General features: G+C 46.4%; 1 protein-coding gene across 2 annotated transcripts in view; it reads right to left on the bottom strand.

The window, feature by feature from the left end:
* LOC136114614 (E3 ubiquitin-protein ligase RNF38-like) overlaps positions 1–14750 on the bottom strand; it is a 189501-nt gene extending 174751 nt beyond the window's left edge. For both annotated transcript variants that reach the window (XM_065860004.2, XM_065860005.2), the window contains exon 1: positions 13954–14750. In XM_065860004.2, the coding sequence (XP_065716076.1) occupies positions 13954–14455 (502 nt within the window). In that variant the 5' untranslated portion in view covers positions 14456–14750. The remainder of the gene's footprint in view (positions 1–13953) is intronic.
* Between the last annotated feature and the right edge of the window lie 8519 nt (positions 14751–23269).

Below are 23269 nucleotides of genomic sequence, written 5' to 3'. Positions count from 1 at the left end.
GGGTGTAGGGAGGCAACTGGGAAAGCTAAGGCCTCCTTAGAATTAAACCTGGCGAGAGGGGCCAAGTACAACAGGAAGAGCTTTTTCAAATATGTGGCAGATAAAACTAACACCAGAGGCAATGTAGGCCCGCTGCTGAACGAGGTGGGTGCCCTGGTGACAGAAGACACAGAAAAGGCAGAGTTACTGAACGCCAGGTTCAGGTTGTGGAGTCTCCTTCTCTGCAGACATTCAAACCCGCCTGGACACCTTCCTGTGTAACCTCATCTGCGTGTTCCTGCTCCAGTGGGGGGATTGGACTGGATGAACTTTCCAGGTCCCTTCCAATCCCTGACATTCTGTGGTTCTGTGATATTAGGTAAAATTTCTTCCCCAAAGGGTTGTCAGGCATTGGAACAGGCTGCCCAGGGAAGTGGTGGAGTCACCATCCCTGGAGGTGTTTAAAAGATGCTTCACACACCCCTGCAACTGGTGACCTGCTTATACAATTCCAGGCAATTCACATCCTCCTCATAACCCATCTGGACAAAGCCAGAAGTACCTACAAGAGGCAAGCAGGCAGATAGTGTTGCCTGGACTCAGCCTTCTCCATTGGTCACTGCGTTTGCCTTTCCAGCAAGCACATCCAGACTGCCTGACCATCTGTCAAGCTGGACCATTGTTATTTGGAGCCTTTCACCATGGCTGACCAAATCAACCCAGTTACCTACTGCTTGGAGCTCCCATGATCCTGGAAGATTCACCCAGTTGTTCATGTCTCCCTCCTGAAGACTCATCACAAAGACCCCTTCCACTGCCAGCCTGTGATAGAACCTGTTGTTATCACCACTCCTGCTTTGCTCACCCTCCTCATATACTCTGAGTATGTATCCTGACTTTTCTGTAATTGCACTTTGTTTTTAACTCTTTTTTTTTTCCCTCATCAATAACAGTGTGAGAAGTTACAGGCAATGCCATGAGGTATGGCTGGATTTCATATGGGGTTAAGGAGGAGACACCAAAAGGGAGCATCGGGGGCCTTTTGGCAAGTGGAATCTTGCAACGCCAGCAATGCTTGAATAACTGTATCAGTAATAATATATATATATGGCCGTGAATGCCTTGGAACAGGTATGAGAAATACCAAATTTGGGTACAGAGGTAGTAAAACTGGGACCAATGGGTGGTTATCTATATGGGAGGAGAGGGGTATTAAGTGGGGGAATCCACACAGCCATCTCTTGGCAAAATGGCTTGGATACCAACAGCTGATAAGAGAGGAATGTGAGTGCAAATAGTGTACATGAATATAATACCCAAAACTGTTTGAGTGTTTGCCCAAAAGCTGATGAGTCTGAAGAGGAAGTTTGCTTAAGATGACCATGAGCCAAGTTAAGCAGTAACCAGTGAATTAGCAAGAGAGTTTTGAAAAACAGGCTTAAGCTTCAAAAGAAGTATACAAGAAGCATGGAAATTTGTAACAGTGGGGAGAAAGAAGTGGCAACAAAGCAGGAATCAAAACCTGGTCTGACACTGCCAGAAGTCATCCTGCAGACATCATGACCCCTGCCTAGACCTGACAGAGCAGCCTCCTTGTGGAATGCTATGAATAGCTGGCATTCTAGCTAGTGCACTGATGGTACAGAGTGCATAGAACAGGTAGGGACCCACACCTTCAGTCTGTGTATGTGACCTCATGGAGTGCTCTCTCACTAGGAATTTAGGGAACAGCATGGCAGGGCTTTAGCAATGATAAATAATGCCCATTCATGTCATCATAGAATGGGTTGGGCTGGAAGAGACCTTAAAGATCATCTAGTTCCACCTACCCTGCCATGGGCACCTTCCACTAGACCAGGATGTTCAAAGTCCCATCCAATCTGGCCTTGAACACTTCCAATGATGTGGTATCCACAACTTCTCTGGGCAGCCTGTTCCAGTGCCTCACCACCCTCATGGTAAAAAATTTCTTCCTTATATCTAATCTAAATCTACCCTCTTTCAGTTTAAAGCCATTACCCCTTGTCCTACCACTATGTGCCCTTGTAAAAAGTCTCTCCGCAGCTTTCTTGTAGGTCTCCTTTAGTTACTGGAAGGCTGCTATAAGGTCACCCTGGAGCCTTCTCCAGGCTGAACAACCCCAACTGTTTCAGCCTGTCCTCATAGCAGAGGTGCTCCAGCCCTCTGAACATCTTCGTGGCCCTCCTCTGGACTCAGTCCTACAGGTCCATGCCCTTCTCATGCTGGAGGCCTCAAAGCTGGATGGAATACTCCAGGTAGGGTCTCATGAGAGCAGAGCGGAGGGGACAAATCACCTCCCAGGCCAGGGCAGTGACCTCACTTACAAGGTGTGCAGTGAGGGCTGGCTGCTCCCTGAAGGAAGAGGAGCCAGGAGCTGAGCATTATAAGGCCAGCAGAAGCAGTGACCTTGCCAATAAGGGCCCGGTCTCACAGTACCTGAGTGAGGCAAGCAGGGCAGGCCCGAGGATGGTAGCTGGATTCAACCAAGAGTCCCTATTGCCATGCAAGTCTGTGGTGATGAGGCAAGGGTGAGGCCAGGCTGGGAAGTCTGTCCCCAAGTCAGGGTCTGCATCAGTGGTGTCTATGGCTGGGTACAGGCATGGCTGTGGTGTAGTTATAGCTCAGGTGTGGGTCAGCTGCTACAGTCTCAGCTTAAAAGCAGCTTCCAAGGGTGTTGGAGCGATAAAGGACTCAGCATTCCGATTCAATGTGAATCACGCAAAGCCATTTAGTACAGAAACAAGCCTCCTTATATACGCAACTATTCTCTAATCATGCGTCCACGCTCCAAGCATGGATTCGCTAAATGAGTATCACGGGCAGTCCACACGCTGGAGCCCCACCGACGATAGGTCCGACGACTCACGCCATGCTGAGGCCCTGTTAATGAAGAAACGCCCCTCTTTCTCACAGCAGATTCTGTTCTCAGCTTCTCGAAGTGGCCTTGAGATTCCTTTGGGCCTGACTAATTCAACAACATATCTCCATCTAACGAAACCCCTCCACACAAGGGAAGTGGGGATGTGTCTGGCTGAGGTCTCCCAGCAGAGCTACCTGGGAATGCTCTCCCCAAAATTACCAGAGGGAAAGGAGGGGAGGCTTCCCTCAGCTGTGCTATATCTAAGTTGGCCCTGAGCCCAGGCAGCCAAATCTCCAGGAGGAGGGGCTGCTCTTGGGGCCCTTAAACCACAGTACCTACCTGGGTGAGGAAAGAAGAGAACAGATCTGGTGACAGTAACCAGGCTCAGACAACAGTCCAGATGGCCAGGCAAGTTCATAGTGATGGACTGGCTCATTTTTGAAGTCTGAAATATTGCAGTGCTTTACTGAAGGCTGACTGTTAAGAAAATTTTCCAAACTATGAAAGCCAAATCATATCTCTCTATGTACAGAGGAACAATTCCCAACAGGTGCTGGACAATGCTGCAATGAACACAGGTTATTTATGTGGATGCAGAAGATTAGCCATTACAAGAGAAATTAGTGAAGTGTCTTGAAATGCTTTATCACCTATAGACTGATGACAAAGATTCCTTTTTCACACAAACCATGATTAGCAAGGGCTTGAATGAAAGCTGAGAGTCAGAGACTCAACCTAAATAAGATGGCAGTGATTCTGGAAACAGCAACCTAGGTGATAACAGGTATGATATCAATCCCTTCAACTGAGAAAGGTCTGGGGAGGACAGTGTTTTAAGAATGAACATTTGGGGCATGTGTGTGCACTTGAGAAGATGAGCAAACAAGAACACTATACATACTCAAAACCCTTCTTAAAATACCAAATTTCAAAACCACTTCCCACTTCATTCCCTTAATAAAACAAAGTACCCATTCTTCCTTCTACATTACTTGTCAAGTAAAGTATTTTCTAAAAGAAAGCTGTATCTTAGATTGCCAGAGCACAAAAACAACAGCCAACAAATTTCCCCTCAGCAGTGAGAAAATGTTTTCCACAGCTAGGGAGCTCTAACAACCAAATAGAAATTTACTGCGCTTTACACACACACAGAGAAAACAAAACAAACAAATGAAGAAAACCACTATTGTAGAACAATCATCAGAGACTTCAACCAAAAGGCATCTAAAGAAAAAAGCAACAGATAAACAAAAGCAGGAGGAAAGTAGCACCTCGACATCAGCATGTTCACATGAAGGGAGATTCACTAGAAAATTTTTAAGACACTCCTTGACATTTTGCATTCTTGTTTGAAGAGGAGAGGAGCATCATCTTTCTCTCCTCTCTTCCAAGTAAGACATTCCAAATTGTCTCCTTAGAGTCACAATGAAAACATTCCTAATTCTTCCCAGTCAGGCTTCTGACCAGCGTGTGGTTGGCGATGGGAGCAGCCCAAATAAAGTTTGTTGGGCAGTACTACAGCTGTACAATCCCCTTTTCACAGTCCAAAAACCTTCTTCGGCTCCCACTTATGACACCAATTTTACTAATGCCGTGGTTTAGGTCAGCACAGACTAAATGTACATATTGATTACTATGCAATAATTGCATCTGTGTAAAGGAGTTTGGATATCACCTCTGTGAAAGAGTGATTAATAAAGCAAAGCACACTACAAAGTTACAGAAAACTGGTTATCTACTTCTCCATTCCTTGCTGACTGGAACAGCGGTTGTCAGTAGTCAGAGTGCTGAGCATGACAGTTCCAGCCATGCAAGCTTGATCTCAGGCATCCCTGGAGGTTCTCCAGGGCCAGGCGTCCCTAAAGGTAGAGTTGTTCCACTCCCCTTTGGGCTGAGGTGGATGAGTTTTAAGAGGCGGGAACACCCTTTCATTTTGTTTTATCTTTACTAGTTGGTGGATCACTTTGAGCTGTTGATTGTTGATTGATATAGTGAGCTCCCAGGTGAATATTCTTGTGTAAGTTTAGCTATTTCTGCCAACTACACTTATTTTTTTCATAACACCCATCTAATTGTGCTTTATCTAACAAGATTTACATCCCTAACAGCTACATAGCAACATACTGAAGGTCAAACTGTGGGTCTCTGACATCACCCTAATTACTCAAGTGGTGTCAGCTCTGTAGGCCAGGACACTTGCCCTTGCCTCACTGTGGAGCTAAGCCATTTCGCAGCTTCACAAGTCCCTCTGGACCACAAGTCTCACCTCCTGTTTGACTTTCAGGTATCGTCTCAGTAATAGACCATTAGATTAGCTTTTGTCTAACAGTTATTTCAGAGAAAGTCATCTGATCTGACATGGAAGACATCCAAAAATCCCACCATATCCTTTGAAAGCTTGTTCCAAAAGTGAACAAGCTCTGTTAAAAATGTGGTGCCTCATTTTTGTTTGTCATTTGTTTTTGACAGTTTTTGGATCTTTTTCAGCTTTTTTTCTACCAAAGTAAAGAGCTCCCTAGTACCCAGTATTTTGCCCAGTGCAGTGAAAGTCTTTGTATACTTATGAAGTCACTTCTCAACCTTCTTTTTCTAAAGTTGTACAGATCAAGCTCTTGAAATCTCTCATTGGGAAGAAATTTTCCTCGGATGTTTAGATAGGAACAGAACTGAGGTTTGATCAGAGGCAAAATTAATTCCTTGACAAATTCCATTGGCTCACTGGGGTCACACAGGAGAGGAATATGACCTTATGAATATCTTTGTCAAGGAGCTCACATTAGCACAGGCTCCACACTCCTCCATGGCATAAACCCTTTTGGAGAGCAGGAGAACACAGGTGCTGAGGGGAGAAAGCAGAGAGATGTTTGGAAACCTGTAAGAGGGCTTTCGTATACTTGGCCAGTGGGAGACACTGTCCACCACAGTGATGGCCTTGGACCATGAGATAGTCAATCCACCTACATAAAATATCCAAGAATTTCCCTCCCCTCCCTCCAACACTGAATATCTGAATTAGTTTTGGATCTTGCCCCAGTATCACTGAGGCAATTCAACGCTGAATTGCAGGGGGGGAGCATTTAATCTTTCCCCAGAAGCCACTCCCAAAATATTTTGCTCATAAAATTGCTGATAAATCAATCAGAAATTAACATTAGATTCTAGTTAGCAAGTAATGAGCCTAAGTCCACCAATGCATCTCATTCATCAGTGCCCAGTCAAGTGACTTGAAGAATGTTCAGTGGAACAACAGACCAATATCTTAGTCAACATGCTGACAGCAATTCTGTCTGAGCCAAAGAAGAAATATATCATGAGTGTGACCCAATCCACCCAGAAACCTACCATTCTGAGTGAGATTTGGTGGGGCTGCAAGACGAAATTATAGTATAAATTATACTTGAAGCACTGCTGCCAGAGAGTCTCTTTCTGGAGTCCAGTTCTTCCTCCTTCATTCCAGCTAAGAAGCATCTTGATACAGAAATAATTCACAGTGGGAGCTGTTACTCAGTGAGGTAAAGCTCTGGAGTGTGTCCCTTAACTCAGCTGCATGGAACATGTAACCTGTTGTACACTCTCTGGGTTGCTGATGGATACAGCTGAGTATTTTCTGTGTCCTATACACCTGAAGGTTGTAACAGATTAAATATTCATACACACTCACAAATGTATGTCCACAACCCATGATTGCATATGTACAACACTGCTTCATTTTTTGTGCCAGACATCCAGAGTTTAAGACTGTATTACACCCCTTGCACACATGTGCACACAGGCATATTCTGTTATATCCATTCCCCTAATACCAACACGAGTCAGAGTCTGAATGTATATCAGCCTGCTGAAATGAATGTCCATTTGTTTAGATGATCTATTAGATTGGAGCAAAAGGAATTGCAGTTTTTGCATTGTTGAAATTTGCATTTGATATTGGAATACATTCTTAAATAAATGTGGTTATGTTATATATCATTTTAATGCGCTTTTCTCACTTTATGTTTTTTTTTGCTACTGACTTCTTACTTGTTGTTTATTTTATACTTATTTTAGACTATGGAAATGATGTTAGACAAAAAGCAAATTTGAACAACTTTCTTATTCGAATGGGTCGTAAAGCAGCAGAGACAACTCGCAACATCAATAACGCATTTGGCCCAGGAACTGCTAACGAACGCACAGTGCAGTGGTGGTTCAAGAAGTTTTGCAAAGGAGACGAGAGCCTTGAAGATGAGGAGCGTAGTGGCTGGCCATCAGAAGTTGACAAGGAACAACTGAGAGCTATCGTCAAAGCCGACCCTCTTACAACTACACGAGAAGTTGCCGAAGAACTCAATGTCGACCATTCTACGGTTGTTCGGCATTTGAAGCAAATTGGAAAGGTGAAAAAGCTCGATAAGTGAGCACCTCAGGAGCCGACCCAAAATCAAAAACATCATCGTTTTGAAGAGTTGTCTTATTCTACGCAACAACAAGGAACCATTTCTTGGTCGGATTGTGACGTGCGGCAAAAAGTGGATTGTATACGACAACCTGTGATGACCAGCTCAGTGGTTGGACCAAGAAGAACCTCCAAAGCACTTCCCAAAGCCAAACTCGCACCAAAAAAAGGTCATGGTGACTGTTTGGTGGTCTGCTGCTGGTCTGATCCACTACAGCTTTTGGAATCCCGGCGAAACCATTATGTCTGAGAGGTATGCTCAGCAAATAGATGAGATGCACCAAAAACTGCAACACCCACAGGCAGCATGGGTCAACAGAAAGGGCCCAATTCTTCTCCATGACAACGCCCGCCTGCACTTTGGAAGTTGAACGCATTGGGCTACGAAGGTTTGCCTCATCCACCATATTCACCTGACCTCTCGCCAACCAACTGCCACTTCTTCAAGCATCTCGACAACTTTTTGCAGGGAAAACGCTTTCCCAACCAGCAGGATGCAGAAAATGCTTTCCAAGAGTTCATCGAATCCCGAAGCATGGATTTTTATGCTACAGGAATAAGCAAACTTATTTCTCATTGGCAAAAGTGTGTTGATTGTAATGGTTCCTAGTTTGATTAATAAGGATGTGTTTGAGCCTAGTTATAATGATTTAAAATTCACCGTCCAAAACCGCAATTACTTTTGCACCAACCTAATAAAAGAATAATCAGAAGAAACCTTTCCTACCAATTAAATTGTATTTGAGGCTGTGTGGAGAACACGGCACTGCTGTGATATTTAGAAGTAAATGAATTTTCCATCTACACATTAAAGCTCACATAATTCTTCTTCAACAAGTGACACCACATGTCACCTTTTAGGTAGTAAATTCTGCAGAGTAGACACTTTTTCTTTGGTTATGTACATGTCAATTTTCACATTATCTACTCTTCCTGAAAACTAAAACTCAATTTAACAAATGTAGGCATTTATTTTAATACACACACATATTTAATTCTTGTGAGAAAATGTCCTAGCTGCATTCTTAGTATCTGTTAATGTAAAATGGTTGAAATTAAAAGTGCTTACCAGATATGTTACCAAAGTAACATGCTGTAGCCATTGTGTGAAATTTAAGTTTACTTATACATCAAACTCTCTATAAAACAGTAAGGTCAGTGTAATTGCTTGCACCGAGAAACTGCAAACTACCGGTCTAGAAAATTTTACCCCTTCAAATACTAACTGAAGTATTTTTGAAGCAAATCAGAATAACTGAAAAGTCTGTCACCCTGTCCATTTCTTGTTGCTAATTACAATTAACTTTTTATCTTTCCAGACACCTCTTCTGATTAATCTTGGCAGTAGAGCTGGGCATCACTACACTAATCAAATATCTGGAATTTTTAAATGATAATTAATCTTCATGCAAGGGACCATCGTTAGTTGCATGTAACCTTGGGAGGCCGTGAAGGCCCCAGAGGATTAGAGCTTGCCCCTTTCTTTGAAGGGAAGTCTGTCAGGCAATATGGACACAAATTACTAACCAATTATGCCCATAGCATCCCTGCTTGACACTCTCAGGAGGGGAAATAAAGCCCAGGGAGAAGTTTCTAATGGTGTCAGGCTGAGGAATGCACACATGCACCTTGCCCATGGGCACCATAATGTCTACTTCCCAACCCCATGCCATCGATATGATAGTAACTTTTTCATACGTGCCATGCGATGGGGAAGCTGAAGATACAGACTTCAGTGTTTGCTGCCTGTGAAATACAGGGAGATCTGAGGAAAAGGGGTAGAAGGGAAGTGAAGAGGGGATTGAGCACTGGGGAAAGAAACCTGCACACACAAGTGGCGTATGAGAATGAGGCTGAAAAAGCAGGAGGTGAAAAAACACATGCCTGACAAAAAGTGATGCGGTGGGCTGACCTTGGCTGGCCACCAGGTATGCACCAAGCCACTCTATCGCTCCTCCTCCATCAACAGGACAGGGGGAAAAACTTGAATGAAGAGCTCATGGGTCAAGATAAGGACGGGGAAATTACTTACCAACCACTGTCATGGGCAAAACAGACTCGACTTGGGGAAATTAATTTAATTTCTTGCCAATTAACTGTAACAGAGTAGGATAGTGAGAAATAAAACAAAACTAAAAACACCTTCCCCCATCCCTCCCTTCTTCTCTAGACTCAGCTTCACTCCCAACTCTTCTACCTCCTCCCACCAAGCAGTGCAGGGGGACAGGGAATGGGGGTTGTGAACAGTTCATAACGCTTCGTCTCTGCCATTCCTTCTTTCTCACACTCTTCCCCTGCTCCAGCATGGGGTCCCACTCATGGGATACAGTCCTTCATTAACTTCTCCAACGTGGGTCCTTCCCATGGGCTGCAGTTCTTCATTAACTGCTCCAGCATGGCTCCTTTCCATAGGGTGCAGTGTTTCAGGAGCAGACTGCTCCAGTGTGGGTCCCCCAAGTGCTATGGGTCCTGCCAGAAAACCTGCTCCTGCATGGACTCCCCTCCACAAGCTGCAGATTCCTTCAGGCTACATCTACCTGCTCCACCATGGTCATCCACAGGCTGCAAGGGGATGAGCTGCATCACCACAGTCTTCACCATGGGCTGCAGGGGAATCTCTGCTCTGGTGCCTGGAGCACCTCCCCCTCTCCTCCTTCACTGACCTTGGTGTCAGAAGAGTTGTTTCTCTCACATATTCTCACTCCTCTCCTCGGCTGCTGTTGTGCAGCATTTTTTTACACTTTTTAAAATGTGTTATCACAGAGGCACTACTATTGCCACTTACTGTCTCAGCTTTGGCCAGCAGTGTGTCCGTCTTGGAGCTGGCTGAAACTGGCTCTGTCCTACATGGATGGGGGCAGCTTCTGGTGTCTTCTCACAGGAGCCACCCCTGTAGGGTCCTCCCCCAAAACCTTGCCACGAGCCCCAGGTACTTTTGGTTTTTGTAAGTAACTGATTCCTGTCCCTGCCACCATGCCCTGCTGTTTCTGACTGCTGAACTCTTCTCCCCAAACAGCAGCAAGCACTTGCATTAAGAACCAGCCCTACAGCTGCCACACAGCCCCGTGTAATAGCCTGTAATCCGCCACATTCACCTGACCTCTCACCAACCAACTACCACTTCTTCAAGCATCTCAACAACTTTTTGCAGGGAAAATGCTTCCGCAACCAGAAAGATGCAGAAAATGCTTTCCAAGAACTCATCAAATCCCAAAGCATGGATTTTTATGCTACAGGAATAAACAAACTTATTTCTCGTTGGCAAAAACGTGTTGGCTGTAATGGTTTCTATTTTGATTAATAAAGATGTGTTTGAGCCTAGTTATAATGATTTAAAATTCACTGTCCAAAAGCACAATTACTTCTGCAACAACCTAATAAAATACTGTGTATTGTGTGAGTGCTAAGAGTGAAGGGCACCAAGTAGATACTATTTCAACATGCAGCAGCATTTAAAAGTCAAGCACTGAAACAAAGATGGTGTAGTCATATTCTCAGGCACAATACTGCCTGTACACAAATGCACAGTCTGGGAAGCAAACAGGAAGAACTAGAGGTCTGCATGTGGACAACATTGCAATTATTGAAATGTAGTGGGATAGCTCTTATGACTAGAGTTCTTTGATGGACAGATGGATCTAAGGGTATGTGAGAACGTCCTCTTCTTTAAAGGTATGTGATCAAGGACCTTTTCAATGCAAAAACAGAAGAAAAAAGGAGGAACCCATAAAAAAGAACACACAGGGAACAGGGACACAGACCTGACCAACAAATGATCATAGAATCATAGAATGGTTTGGGTCAGAAGGGACCTTTAAAGATTATCTAGTCCAAGCCCCCACCATGGACAGGGACATCTTTAACTAGATCAGGTTGCTCAAAGCCCTATCCAACCTGACCTTGAACACTTCCAATGATGGGGCATTCACAGTTTCTCTGGGCAACCTGTTTCAATGTCTCACCGCCCTCATCGTAAAACAATTTCTTCATTATGTCCAGTCTAAACCAATCCCCTTTCAGTTTAAAACTGTTGCCCCTTGTCCTGTCACTACAGGCCTTTGTAAAAAGTCTTTCTTCGTCTTTCTTATAATACCCTGTTATATATCGAAAGGCTGCAATAAGGTCTCCCCAGAGCCTTATCCAGGTTGGACAATGTCAACTCTCTCAGTCTTTCCTCACAGGAGAGGTGCTCCAGCCCTCTGATCATCTTGGTGGTCCTCCTCTGGACGCACTCAAATAGGTCCATGTCTGTCTTGTACTGGTGGCCCCAGAGCCGGCTGTAGTATTCCAGGTGGGGTCGCACCAGACAGGAGTAGAGGGGGAGAATCACCTCCCACAACCTGCTGGTCACGCTTCTTAAAGGAGACCATAATTAGAACTAAACCTCGTCAGTTGCACTAATCAATCAGGGTATGTGAAAGTCTGAGAATGTTTATTCTAGCCAGAATATTCAGCAAGTGAAGTCCCTGGTGACTGGAAAAAGGGAAACATCACACCCATTTTTAAAAAGGGTAGAAAGGAGGACCCCGGGAACTACTGACCTGTCAGCCTCACCTCTGTGCCTGGGAAGATCATGGAACGGATCCTCCTAGAAGCTATGCTAATGTACATGGAGGACAGGGAGGTGATTTGAGACAGCCAGCATGGATTCACCAAGGGCAAGGCCTGCCTGACCAACCTATTGGCCTTCTTCAGTGGAATAACTGCATCAGTGGACAAAGAAAGGGCTACAGATGTCATCTATCTGGACTTCTGTAAAGCCTTTGACATGGTCCCCCACAACACCCTTCTCTCTAAATTGGAGAGATATGAATTTGATGGGTGGACTGTTCAGTAGAAGAGGAACTGGCTGGATGAATGCACCCAGCGAGTAGTGGTCAATGGCACAATGACCAGATGGACACCGGTGACAAGTGGTATCCCTCAGAGGTCCGTACTGGAACCAATACTCTTTAATATCTTCATCAACGACATAGTGGGACCGAGTGCACCCTCAGCAAGTTTGCAGATGACACCAAGCTGAGTGGTCCAGCAATGACCTCAGCCAGCTCCCTCAGCACCCGAGGGTGCATCCCATCCAGACCCATGGATTTATGGATGTCCAGATTGCCTAACTGCTCCCTAACCCAGTCCTCATCAACCCAGGCAAACTCCTCCATTGTCCTGCCTTCCTCCGGGGCCTCAGCGGTACGGGGCTCCTCAGGACAGCCTCCGGCAGAGCAGACAGAGACAAAGAAGGCATTCAGTAACTCTGCCTTCTCTGTATCTTCTGTCACCAGGGCACCCACCTCGTTCATCAGTGGGCCTACATTGCCTCTGGTGTGAGTTTTATCTGCCATGTATTGGAAAAAGCTCTTCCTGTTGTCCTTGACCCCTCTCGCCAGGTTTAATTCTAAGGAGGCCTTAGCTTTCCTAGTTGCCTCCCCATACCCTCTGATAACAGCCTGATATTCTCCCCAAGTGGCCAGCCCCTCCTTCCATGATCTATAAACTCTCCTCTTCCACTTGAGCATACCCAGCAGCTCCCTGTTTAACCACGCAGGTCTCCTGGCTCCCTTCCTTGACTTCCAACGTGTTGGGATGCTCTGATCTTGTGCCTGGTAGAAGCAGTCCCTGAACACTCACCAACTATCTTGGGCCCCTTGACCTTCAAGCAGCCTTGCCCATGGGATTTCCCCCAGGAATTGCTTGAAAAGGCCAAAGTTGGCCCTGCTGAAGTCCAGGGTTGCAGTTCTGCTTGCTATCCTGCTCCTGCCACAGGAGATCCTGAACTCCACCATCTCGTGGTCGCTTCAACCAAGGCAGCCCTCAACCTTGACCGCTTCAACCAGACCCTCCTTGTTAGTGAGGATGAGGTCCAGCAGCATTTTTTCTCCAACAGCATAATTTATAATGCCACATCTGATGCTAAGAAAAAAAAATATATTAAAAGTCTCAAAGGGTGGAATAACTTTAAATGCTTCTATCCTAACACCCAACTCGGGCTCTGTGGCAAGACCTATGCACCCCTTTGAGCCACACAGAGCAAGAGTTCAGAAACTTTTTCCAGCAGTCCAGTCCACTCAACGATTCAAATACAAGAAGAAAATGCTCAAAGGAATGGCTTCTCAACACAGTCCTGAAGATTCCACGAATCCCCGGTCTTGGTGACTCTGTTTCTCTTTACTTCCAATACACTCCAAAGTTTCAGTTGTTCGCCAGGAGGTACAAAACTTGAACAAGAGCCCCAACAAGTTTCTTTGTTTTGGTATAACCCTAGCAGAGTTTTTGCTCTGTCCCTTTTCCGGGAGCCCGGACGTATCCCCCATGTGCGCTGCTGCTCTCACGTCACCCCCGGGGACTCAGCACCCTCTGGGCCGCGAGGCGACCGCTCAAGAAGGTCACAAGTTCTGAAAGCAGAGACGCCCCAAAGGAGATGGAGGGCGCTACTACGACACTGATCTCTCCCCCATCCCCGCATATTTTACCGCCTAGCGTCCAGACCCCCGTCGTGTCTCCCGTGGGGACACATACCCTGCGGGGCAAGGCATAACTCTACTCAAGCGTTGCGGAGAGTGTCAACTTCTGGCACCTTTTGGGGAGAAAATGAACAAAGGGGTAGTCCTGGGCGGGGGGAGCGGGAGTGAATAGCATTCCTCGCCTCACACGCACCACTTACCTGACACAGGGGCTCTGGTGCCCGGGGCGGCGATGTGTCTACCTCTGCCCTGGCTCTGAGTTCCTTGGTCCGGGAGGCTCGGCCTGTGCAAGGTTGGCGGCGACTGCTGGCAGAAGGTCGGGGGAGGCGGCTGCTGGAAATGCGCGGCGCCTCCGTTCATGGCGAAGCTGAGGAAGCTGGAGTGGATTAGGGGGGGCTCCAGGAGGAGGAAGGGAGATGGGGGGGAGGCAACGGCTGCGGCAGCGATGGGGGAGGGGGAGGAGAAGGCGGGGGGCGACAGCGCAGGATGGGGGAGGGAGACGGCGGAAGGAGCTACCAATCTGCTGGTGGGCCCGACTCCCCTACCCGCTTCTCCCACTTGGCGAAGGGGATCCGATCGATCTTCAACGCCGTCCTCCCCGGACTTTGCGGATTCCCGGTCGTGGTTCCGCAGGCAGACGGAAGGAAAGAGGCGGGAGTCGGGCTGCACACCGCAAGGTTGCGAGTTGGCGGCGATCGGCATCACTTCCCCCCGCCCACCCCCAAACTGTTGGCAACAGATGGGGTCTCAACTGCCCGGACAGCGCACGAGGGGTGGTGGGCACGGCAACAAACCTTCTCGATCTCCCCTGCGAAGTAGCATCGGTGGGGCAAGGGGGAGTGCCACCGCTCGTTGTTCCCCGGTAGGGGCTCAGGGGCACTGGGCGGAGGCTGAGCCTGCTAGTTCGGCAGGGGAGGCGATTAGCTCACGACTCAAAGGGCTAGGGCCTAGTGCAAGAGAGAAAACAAAGGCAGCACATAAGGCTATTATACCTCTCCCTCCCCCGCCTTCGCCCTGGAAACAATAACAGCACTACGCCAGGGGAGCGAAATAAAAGGGTATCGGAATCAGTTAAGTTCGTCCTCCCCCGCCCTTCCGTCTCGGGGACTTCCTTGGCCCCCTTCGTACAAGACGGTAAGGTCCACTTCTCAATCCCGACCCTGACCGGAAGAGGGGGTTGATTCCCCGCGGGTGCCTGTTCATGTATCAGATCCGCCTTTGTGTGTATGCGCGCTTTCCCCTCTCCCTGTGTACGGAAGGGGCAAGCCCTCTATCGCTGGTCGGGTTGCTCTCGAAAGAAAGAAAGAAAAGACGTATACAAAATCTTATTACTACATTCACACCCTAAAGAGCCAATTGGTTACACATTTGCATATTGCATTACATAATCATTTTAGCGTATAATGAGCAACGTTCAGCTAAAGGACACTTTATCCAACAGTCTCAAGATATGTGTTAAAGTACGACTCAACTAATTGTGCAGGCTTCAAAAGGTCTAAAGCTGAAAGGTCAGTAGTGCCTGTAGTTGGTGATTAGGTGTTTTGCAAGTCACTCTTATCTTTGTCAGAATGACTTAAAACTGAAAGGATTTATGTATCTTGAGGTTAGCAATTGCAGACAGGATTCATTCTTTTAGTGCTAATGACAACACTCTGCTGCTTTGGGATCCGAGTGGGCAGAGTTGGTATGGAAGTGGGAAGATACAGGGCTGGCTTTAAACCAGGCTCGAAGGGGGATGGGGCTGTAGCTGGGCTTGCACCAGTGGGGCAGCACTCTAGAGTTGATGAAGGCTGGGAGGCCTCCCACTCCCCTAGGGTGAAATCAGTGTGCTCAGCTCACTCTCTGAAATGCCTGTACAGCAATGCGGGCAGCATGGGGAAAAAGCAGGAGGAGTTAGAAACCTGTGTTAGGGCAGGAGATTATGATCTGGTGGCAATTACAGAGACATGGTGGGACAGCTCACATGACTGGAATGTGGTCATGGATGGCTGTGTCCTTTTCAGGAAAGACAGGCCAGCCAGGCGCGGTGGTGGAGTTGCTCTTTATGTGAAAGAGCAACTGCAATGTACTGAGTACTGTCCAGGCAGGGATGAGGAGCGAGTTGAGAGTCTGTGGGTGAGAATGAAGGGGCAGGCTGGCAGGGGTGATACTGTTGTGGGTGTCTATGACGGGCCACCAGATCAGGGTGAGGAAGTTGACAAGGCCTCTACAGGCAGCTGAGAGCAGCCTCACAGTCACAGGCCCTGGTTGTGGTGGAGGATTTTAACTTCCCTGATGTTTGCTGGAAGGACTACTCGTCTGGCCAGCCACAGTCCAGGAGGTTCCTCCAGTGCCCTGACGATAACTTTCTGATGCAAAGGGTGGAGGAGCCGACTAGGAGAGGTGCTCTGCTGGACCTCATCCTCACTAACAAGGAGGGTCTGGTTGAAGCGGTCAAGGTTGAGGGCTGCCTTGGTTGAAGCGACCACGAGATGGTGGAGTTCAGGATCTCCTGTGGCAGGAGCAGGATAGCAAGCAGAACTGCAACCCTGGACTTCAGCAGGGCCAACTTTGGCCTTTTCAAGCAATTCCTGGGGGAAATCCCATGGGCAAGGCTGCTTGAAGGTCAAGGGGCCCAAGATAGTTGGTGAGTGTTCAGGGACTGCTTCTACCAGGCACAAGATCAGAGCATCCCAACACGTTGGAAGTCAAGGAAGGGAGCCAGGAGACCTGCGTGGTTAAACAGGGAGCTGCTGGGTATGCTCAAGTGGAAGAGGAGAGTTTATAGATCATGGAAGGAGGGGCTGGCCACTTGGGGAGAATATCAGGCTGTTATCAGAGGGTATGGGGAGGCAACTAGGAAAGCTAAGGCCTCCTTAGAATTAAACCTGGCGAGAGGGGTCAAGGACAACAGGAAGAGCTTTTTCCAATACATGGCAGATAAAACTCACACCAGAGGCAATGTAGGCCCACTGATGAACGAGGTGGGTGCCCTGGTGACAGAAGATACAGAGAAGGCAGAGTTACTGAATGCCTTCTTTGTCTCTGTCTGCTCTGCCGGAGGCTGTCCTGAGGAGCCCCGTACCGCTGAGGCCCCGGAGGAAGGCAGGACAATGGAGGAGTTTGCCTGGGTTGATGAGGACTGGGTTAGGGAGCAGTTAGGCAATCTGGACATCCATAAATCCATGGGTCTGGATGGGATGCACCCTCGGGTGCTGAGGGAGCTGGCTGAGGTCATTGCTGGACCACTCAGCTTGGTGTCATCTGCAAACTTGCTGAGGGTGCACTCGGTCCCACTATGTCGTTGATGAAGATATTAAAGAGTATTGGTTCCAGTACGGACCTCTGAGGGATACCACTTGTCACCGGTGTCCATCTGGTCATTGTGCCATTGACCACTACTCGCTGGGTGCATTCATCCAGCCAGTTCCTCTTCTACTGAACAGTCCACCCATCAAATTCATATCTCTCCAATTTAGAGAGAAGGGTGTTGTGGGGGACCATGTCAAAGGCTTTACAGAAGTCCAGATAGATGACATCTGTAGCCCTTTCTTTGTCCACTGATGCAGTTATTCCACTGAAGAAGGCCAATAGGTTGGTCAGGCAGGCCTTGCCCTTGGTGAATCCATGCTGGCTGTCTCAAATCACCTCCCTGTCCTCCATGTACATTAGCATAGCTTCTAGGAGGATCCGTTCCATGATCTTCCCAGGCACAGAGGTGAGGCTGACAGGTCAGTAGTTCCCGGGGTCCTCCTTTCTACCCTTTTTAAAAATGGGTGTGATGTTTCCCTTTTTCCAGTCACCAGGGACTTCACTTGCTGAATATTCTGGCTAGAATAAACATTCTCAGACTTTCACATACCCTGATTGATTAGTGCAACTGACGAGGTTTAGTTCTAATTATGGTCTCCTTTAAGAAGCGTGACCAGCAGGTTGTGGGAGGTGATTCTCCCCCTCTACTCCTGTCTGGTGCGACCCCACCTGGAATACTACAGCCGGCTCTGGGGCCACCAGTACAAGACAGACATGGACCTATTTGAGTGCGTCCAGAGGAGGACCACCAAGATGATCAGAGGGCTGGAGCACCTCTCCTGTGAGGAAAGACTGAGAGAGTTGACATTGTCCAACCTGGATAAGGCTCTGGGGAGACCTTATTGCAGCCTTTCGATATATAACAGGGTATTATAAGAAAGACGAAGAAAGACTTTTTACAAAGGCCTGTAGTGACAGGACAAGGGGCAACAGTTTTAAACTGAAAGGGGATTGGTTTAGACTGGACATAATGAAGAAATTGTTTTACGATGAGGGCGGTGAGACATTGAAACAGGTTGCCCAGAGAAACTGTGAATGCCCCATCATTGGAAGTGTTCAAGGTCAGGTTGGATAGGGCTTTGAGCAACCTGATCTAGTTAAAGATGTCCCTGTCCATGGTGGGGGCTTGGACTAGATAATCTTTAAAGGTCCCTTCTGACCCAAACCATTCTATGATTCTATGATCATTTGTTGGTCAGGTCTGTGTCCCTGTTCCCTGTGTGTTCTTTTTTATGGGTTCCTCCTTTTTTCTTCTGTTTTTGCATTGAAAAGGTCCTTGATCACATACCTTTAAAGAAGAGGACGTTCTCACATACCCTTAGATCCATCTGTCCATCAAAGAACTCTAGTCATAAGAGCTATCCCACTACATTTCAATAATTGCAATGTTGTCCACATGCAGACCTCTAGTTCTTCCTGTTTGCTTCCCAGACTGTGCATTTGTGTACAGGCAGTATTGTGCCTGAGAATATGACTACACCATCTTTGTTTCAGTGCTTGACTTTTAAATGCTGCTGCATGTTGAAATAGTATCTACTTGGTGCCCTTCACTCTTAGCACTCACACAATACACAGTATTTTATTAGGTTGTTGCAGAAGTAATTGTGCTTTTGGACAGTGAATTTTAAATCATTATAACTAGGCTCAAACACATCTTTATTAATCAAAATAGAAACCATTACAGCCAACACGTTTTTGCCAACGAGAAATAAGTTTGTTTATTCCTGTAGCATAAAAATCCATGCTTTGGGATTTGATGAGTTCTTGGAAAGCATTTTCTGCATCTTTCTGGTTGCGGAAGCATTTTCCCTGCAAAAAGTTGTTGAGATGCTTGAAGAAGTGGTAGTTGGTTGGTGAGAGGTCAGGTGAATGTGGCGGATTACAGGCTATTACACGGGGCTGTGTGGCAGCTGTAGGGCTGGTTCTTAATGCAAGTGCTTGCTGCTGTTTGGGGAGAAGAGTTCAGCAGTCAGAAACAGCAGGGCATGGTGGCAGGGACAGGAATCAGTTACTTACAAAAACCAAAAGTACCTGGGGCTCGTGGCAAGGTTTTGGGGGAGGACCCTACAGGGGTGGCTCCTGTGAGAAGACACCAGAAGCTGCCCCCATCCATGTAGGACAGAGCCAGTTTCAGCCAGCTCCAAGACGGACACACTGCTGGCCAAAGCTGAGACAGTAAGTGGCAATAGTAGTGCCTCTGTGATAACACATTTTAAAAAGTGTAAAAAAATGCTGCACAACAGCAGCCGAGGAGAGGAGTGAGAATATGTGAGAGAAACAACTCTTCTGACACCAAGGTCAGTGAAGGAGGAGAGGGGGAGGTGCTCCAGGCACCAGAGCAGAGATTCCCCTGCAGCCCATGGTGAAGACTGTGGTGATGCAGCTCATCCCCTTGCAGCCTGTGGATGACCATGGTGGAGCAGGTAGATGTAGCCTGAAGGAATCTGCAGCTTGTGGAGGGGAGTCCATGCAGGAGCAGGTTTTCTGGCAGGACCCATAGCACTTGGGGGACCCACACTGGAGCAGTCTGCTCCTGAAACACTGCACCCTATGGAAAGGAGCCATGCTGGAGCAGTTAATGAAGAACTGCAGCCCATGGGAAGGACCCACGTTGGAGAAGTTAATGAAGGACTGTATCCCATGAGTGGGACCCCATGCTGGAGCAGGGGAAGAGTGTGAGAAAGAAGGAATGGCAGAGACGAAGCGTTATGAACTGTTCACAACCCCCATTCCCTGTCCCCCTGCACTGCTTGGTGGGAGGAGGTAGAAGAGTTGGGAGTGAAGCTGAGTCTAGAGAAGAAGGGAGGGATGGGGGAAGGTGTTTTTAGTTTTGTTTTATTTCTCACTATCCTACTCTGTTACAGTTAATTGGCAAGAAATTAAATTAATTTCCCCAAGTCGAGTCTGTTTTGCCCATGACAGTGGTTGGTAAGTAATTTCCCCGTCCTTATCTTGACCCATGAGCTCTTCATTCAAGTTTTTCCCCCTGTCCTGTTGATGGAGGAGGAGCAATAGAGTGGCTTGGTGCATACCTGGTGGCCAGCCAAGGTCAGCCCACCGCATCACTTTTTGTCAGGCATGTGTTTTTTCACCTCCTGCTTTTTCAGCCTCATTCTCATACGCCACTTGTGTGTGCAGGTTTCTTTCCCCAGTGCTCAATCCCCTCTTCACTTCCCTTCTACCCCTTTTCCTCAGATCTCCCTGTATTTCACAGGCAGCAAACACTGAAGTCTGTATCTTCAGCTTCCCCATCGCATGGCACGTATGAAAAAGTTACTATCATATCGATGGCATGGGGTTGGGAAGTAGACATTATGGTGCCCATGGGCAAGGTGCATGTGTGCATTCCTCAGCCTGACACCATTAGAAACTTCTCCCTGGGCTTTATTTCCCCTCCTGAGAGTGTCAAGCAGGGATGCTATGGGCATAATTGGTTAGTAATTTGTGTCCATATTGCCTGACAGACTTCCCTTCAAAGAAAGGGGCAAGCTCTAATCCTCTGGGGCCTTCACGGCCTCCCAAGGTTACATGCAACTAACGATGGTCCCTTGCATGAAGATTAATTATCATTTAAAAATTCCAGATATTTGATTAGTGTAGTGATGCCCAGCTCTACTGCCAAGATTAATCAGAAGAGGTGTCTGGAAAGATAAAAAGTTAATTGTAATTAGCAACAAGAAATGGACAGGGTGACAGACTTTTCAGTTATTCTGATTTACTTCAAAAATACTTCAGTTAGTATTTGAAGGGGTAAAATTTTCTAGACCGGTAGTTTGCAGTTTCTCGGTGCAAGCAATTACACTGACCTTACTGTTTTATAGAGAGTTTGATGTATAAGTAAACTTAAATTTCACACAATGGCTACAGCATGTTACTTTGGTAACATATCTGGTAAGCACTTTTAATTTCAACCATTTTACATTAACAGATACTAAGAATGCAGCTAGGACATTTTCTCACAAGAATTAAATATGTGTGTGTATTAAAATAAATGCCTACATTTGTTAAATTGAGTTTTAGTTTTCAGGAAGAGTAGATAATGTGAAAATTGACATGTACATAACCAAAGAAAAAGTGTCTACTCTGCAGAATTTACTACCTAAAAGGTGACATGTGGTGTCACTTGTTGAAGAAGAATTATGTGAGCTTTAATGTGTAGATGGAAAATTCATTTACTTCTAAATATCACAGCAGTGCCGTGTTCTCCACACAGCCTCAAATACAATTTAATTGGTAGGAAAGGTTTCTTCTGATTATTCTTTTATTAGGTTGGTGCAAAAGTAATTGCGGTTTTGGACGGTGAATTTTAAATCATTATAACTAGGCTCAAACACATCCTTATTAATCAAACTAGGAACCATTACAATCAACACACTTTTGCCAATGAGAAATAAGTTTGCTTATTCCTGTAGCATAAAAATCCATGCTTCGGGATTCGATGAACTCTTGGAAAGCATTTTCTGCATCCTGCTGGTTGGGAAAGCGTTTTCCCTGCAAAAAGTTGTCGAGATGCTTGAAGAAGTGGCAGTTGGTTGGCGAGAGGTCAGGTGAATATGGTGGATGAGGCAAACCTTCGTAGCCCAATGCGTTCAACTTCCAAAGTGCAGGCGGGCGTTGTCATGGAGAAGAATTGGGCCCTTTCTGTTGACCCATGCTGCCTGTGGGTGTTGCAGTTTTTGGTGCATCTCATCTATTTGCTGAGCATACCTCTCAGACATAATGGTTTCGCCGGGATTCCAAAAGCTGTAGTGGATCAGACCAGCAGCAGACCACCAAACAGTCACCATGACCTTTTTTTGGTGCGAGTTTGGCTTTGGGAAGTGCTTTGGAGGTTCTTCTTGGTCCAACCACTGAGCTGGTCATCACAGGTTGTCGTATACAATCCACTTTTTGCCGCACGTCACAATCCGACCAAGAAATGGTTCCTTGTTGTTGCGTAGAATAAGACAACTCTTCAAAACGATGATGTTTTTGATTTTGGGTCGGCTCCTGAGGTGCTCACTTATCGAGCTTTTTCACCTTTCCAATTTGCTTCAAATGCCGAACAACCGTAGAATGGTCGACATTGAGTTCTTCGGCAACTTCTCGTGTAGTTGTAAGAGGGTCGGCTTTGACGATAGCTCTCAGTTGTTCCTTGTCAACTTCTGATGGCCAGCCACTACGCTCCTCATCTTCAAGGCTCTCGTCTCCTTTGCAAAACTTCTTGAACCACCACTGCACTGTGCGTTCGTTAGCAGTTCCTGGGCCAAATGCGTTATTGATGTTGCGAGTTGTCTCTGCTGCTTTACGACCCATTCGAATAAGAAAGTTGTTCAAATTTGCTTTTTGTCTAACATCATTTCCATAGTCTAAAATAAGTATAAAATAAACAACAAGTAAGAAGTCAGTAGCAAAAAAAAACATAAAGTGAGAAAAGCGCATTAAAATGATATATAACATAACCACATTTATTTAAGAATGTATTCCAATATCAAATGCAAATTTCAACAATGCAAAAACTGCAATTCCTTTTGCTCCAATCTAATAGATCATCTAAACAAATGGACATTCATTTCAGCAGGCTGATATACATTCAGACTCTGACTCGTGTTGGTATTAGGGGAATGGATATAACAGAATATGCCTGTGTGCACATGTGTGCAAGGGGTGTAATACAGTCTTAAACTCTGGATGTCTGGCACAAAAAATGAAGCAGTGTTGTACATATGCAATCATGGGTTGTGGACATACATTTGTGAGTGTGTATGAATATTTAATCTGTTACAACCTTCAGGTGTATAGGACACAGAAAATACTCAGCTGTATCCATCAGCAACCCAGAGAGTGTACAACAGGTTACATGTTCCATGCAGCTGAGTTAAGGGACACACTCCAGAGCTTTACCTCACTGAGTAACAGCTCCCACTGTGAATTATTTCTGTATCAAGATGCTTCTTAGCTGGAATGAAGGAGGAAGAACTGGACTCCAGAAAGAGACTCTCTGGCAGCAGTGCTTCAAGTATAATTTATACTATAATTTCGTCTTGCAGCCCCACCAAATCTCACTCAGAATGGTAGGTTTCTGGGTGGATTGGGTCACACTCATGATATATTTCTTCTTTGGCTCAGACAGAATTGCTGTCAGCATGTTGACTAAGATATTGGTCTGTTGTTCCACTGAACATTCTTCAAGTCACTTGACTGGGCACTGATGAATGAGATGCATTGGTGGACTTAGGCTCATTA

Source organism: Patagioenas fasciata, chromosome W (genome assembly GCF_037038585.1).
Source record: "Patagioenas fasciata isolate bPatFas1 chromosome W, bPatFas1.hap1, whole genome shotgun sequence".
NCBI classification, from domain to species: domain Eukaryota; kingdom Metazoa; phylum Chordata; class Aves; order Columbiformes; family Columbidae; genus Patagioenas; species Patagioenas fasciata.
Note: the sequence above shows the minus strand (reverse complement) of the source record. Positions and strands in the feature narration are given on the sequence as shown.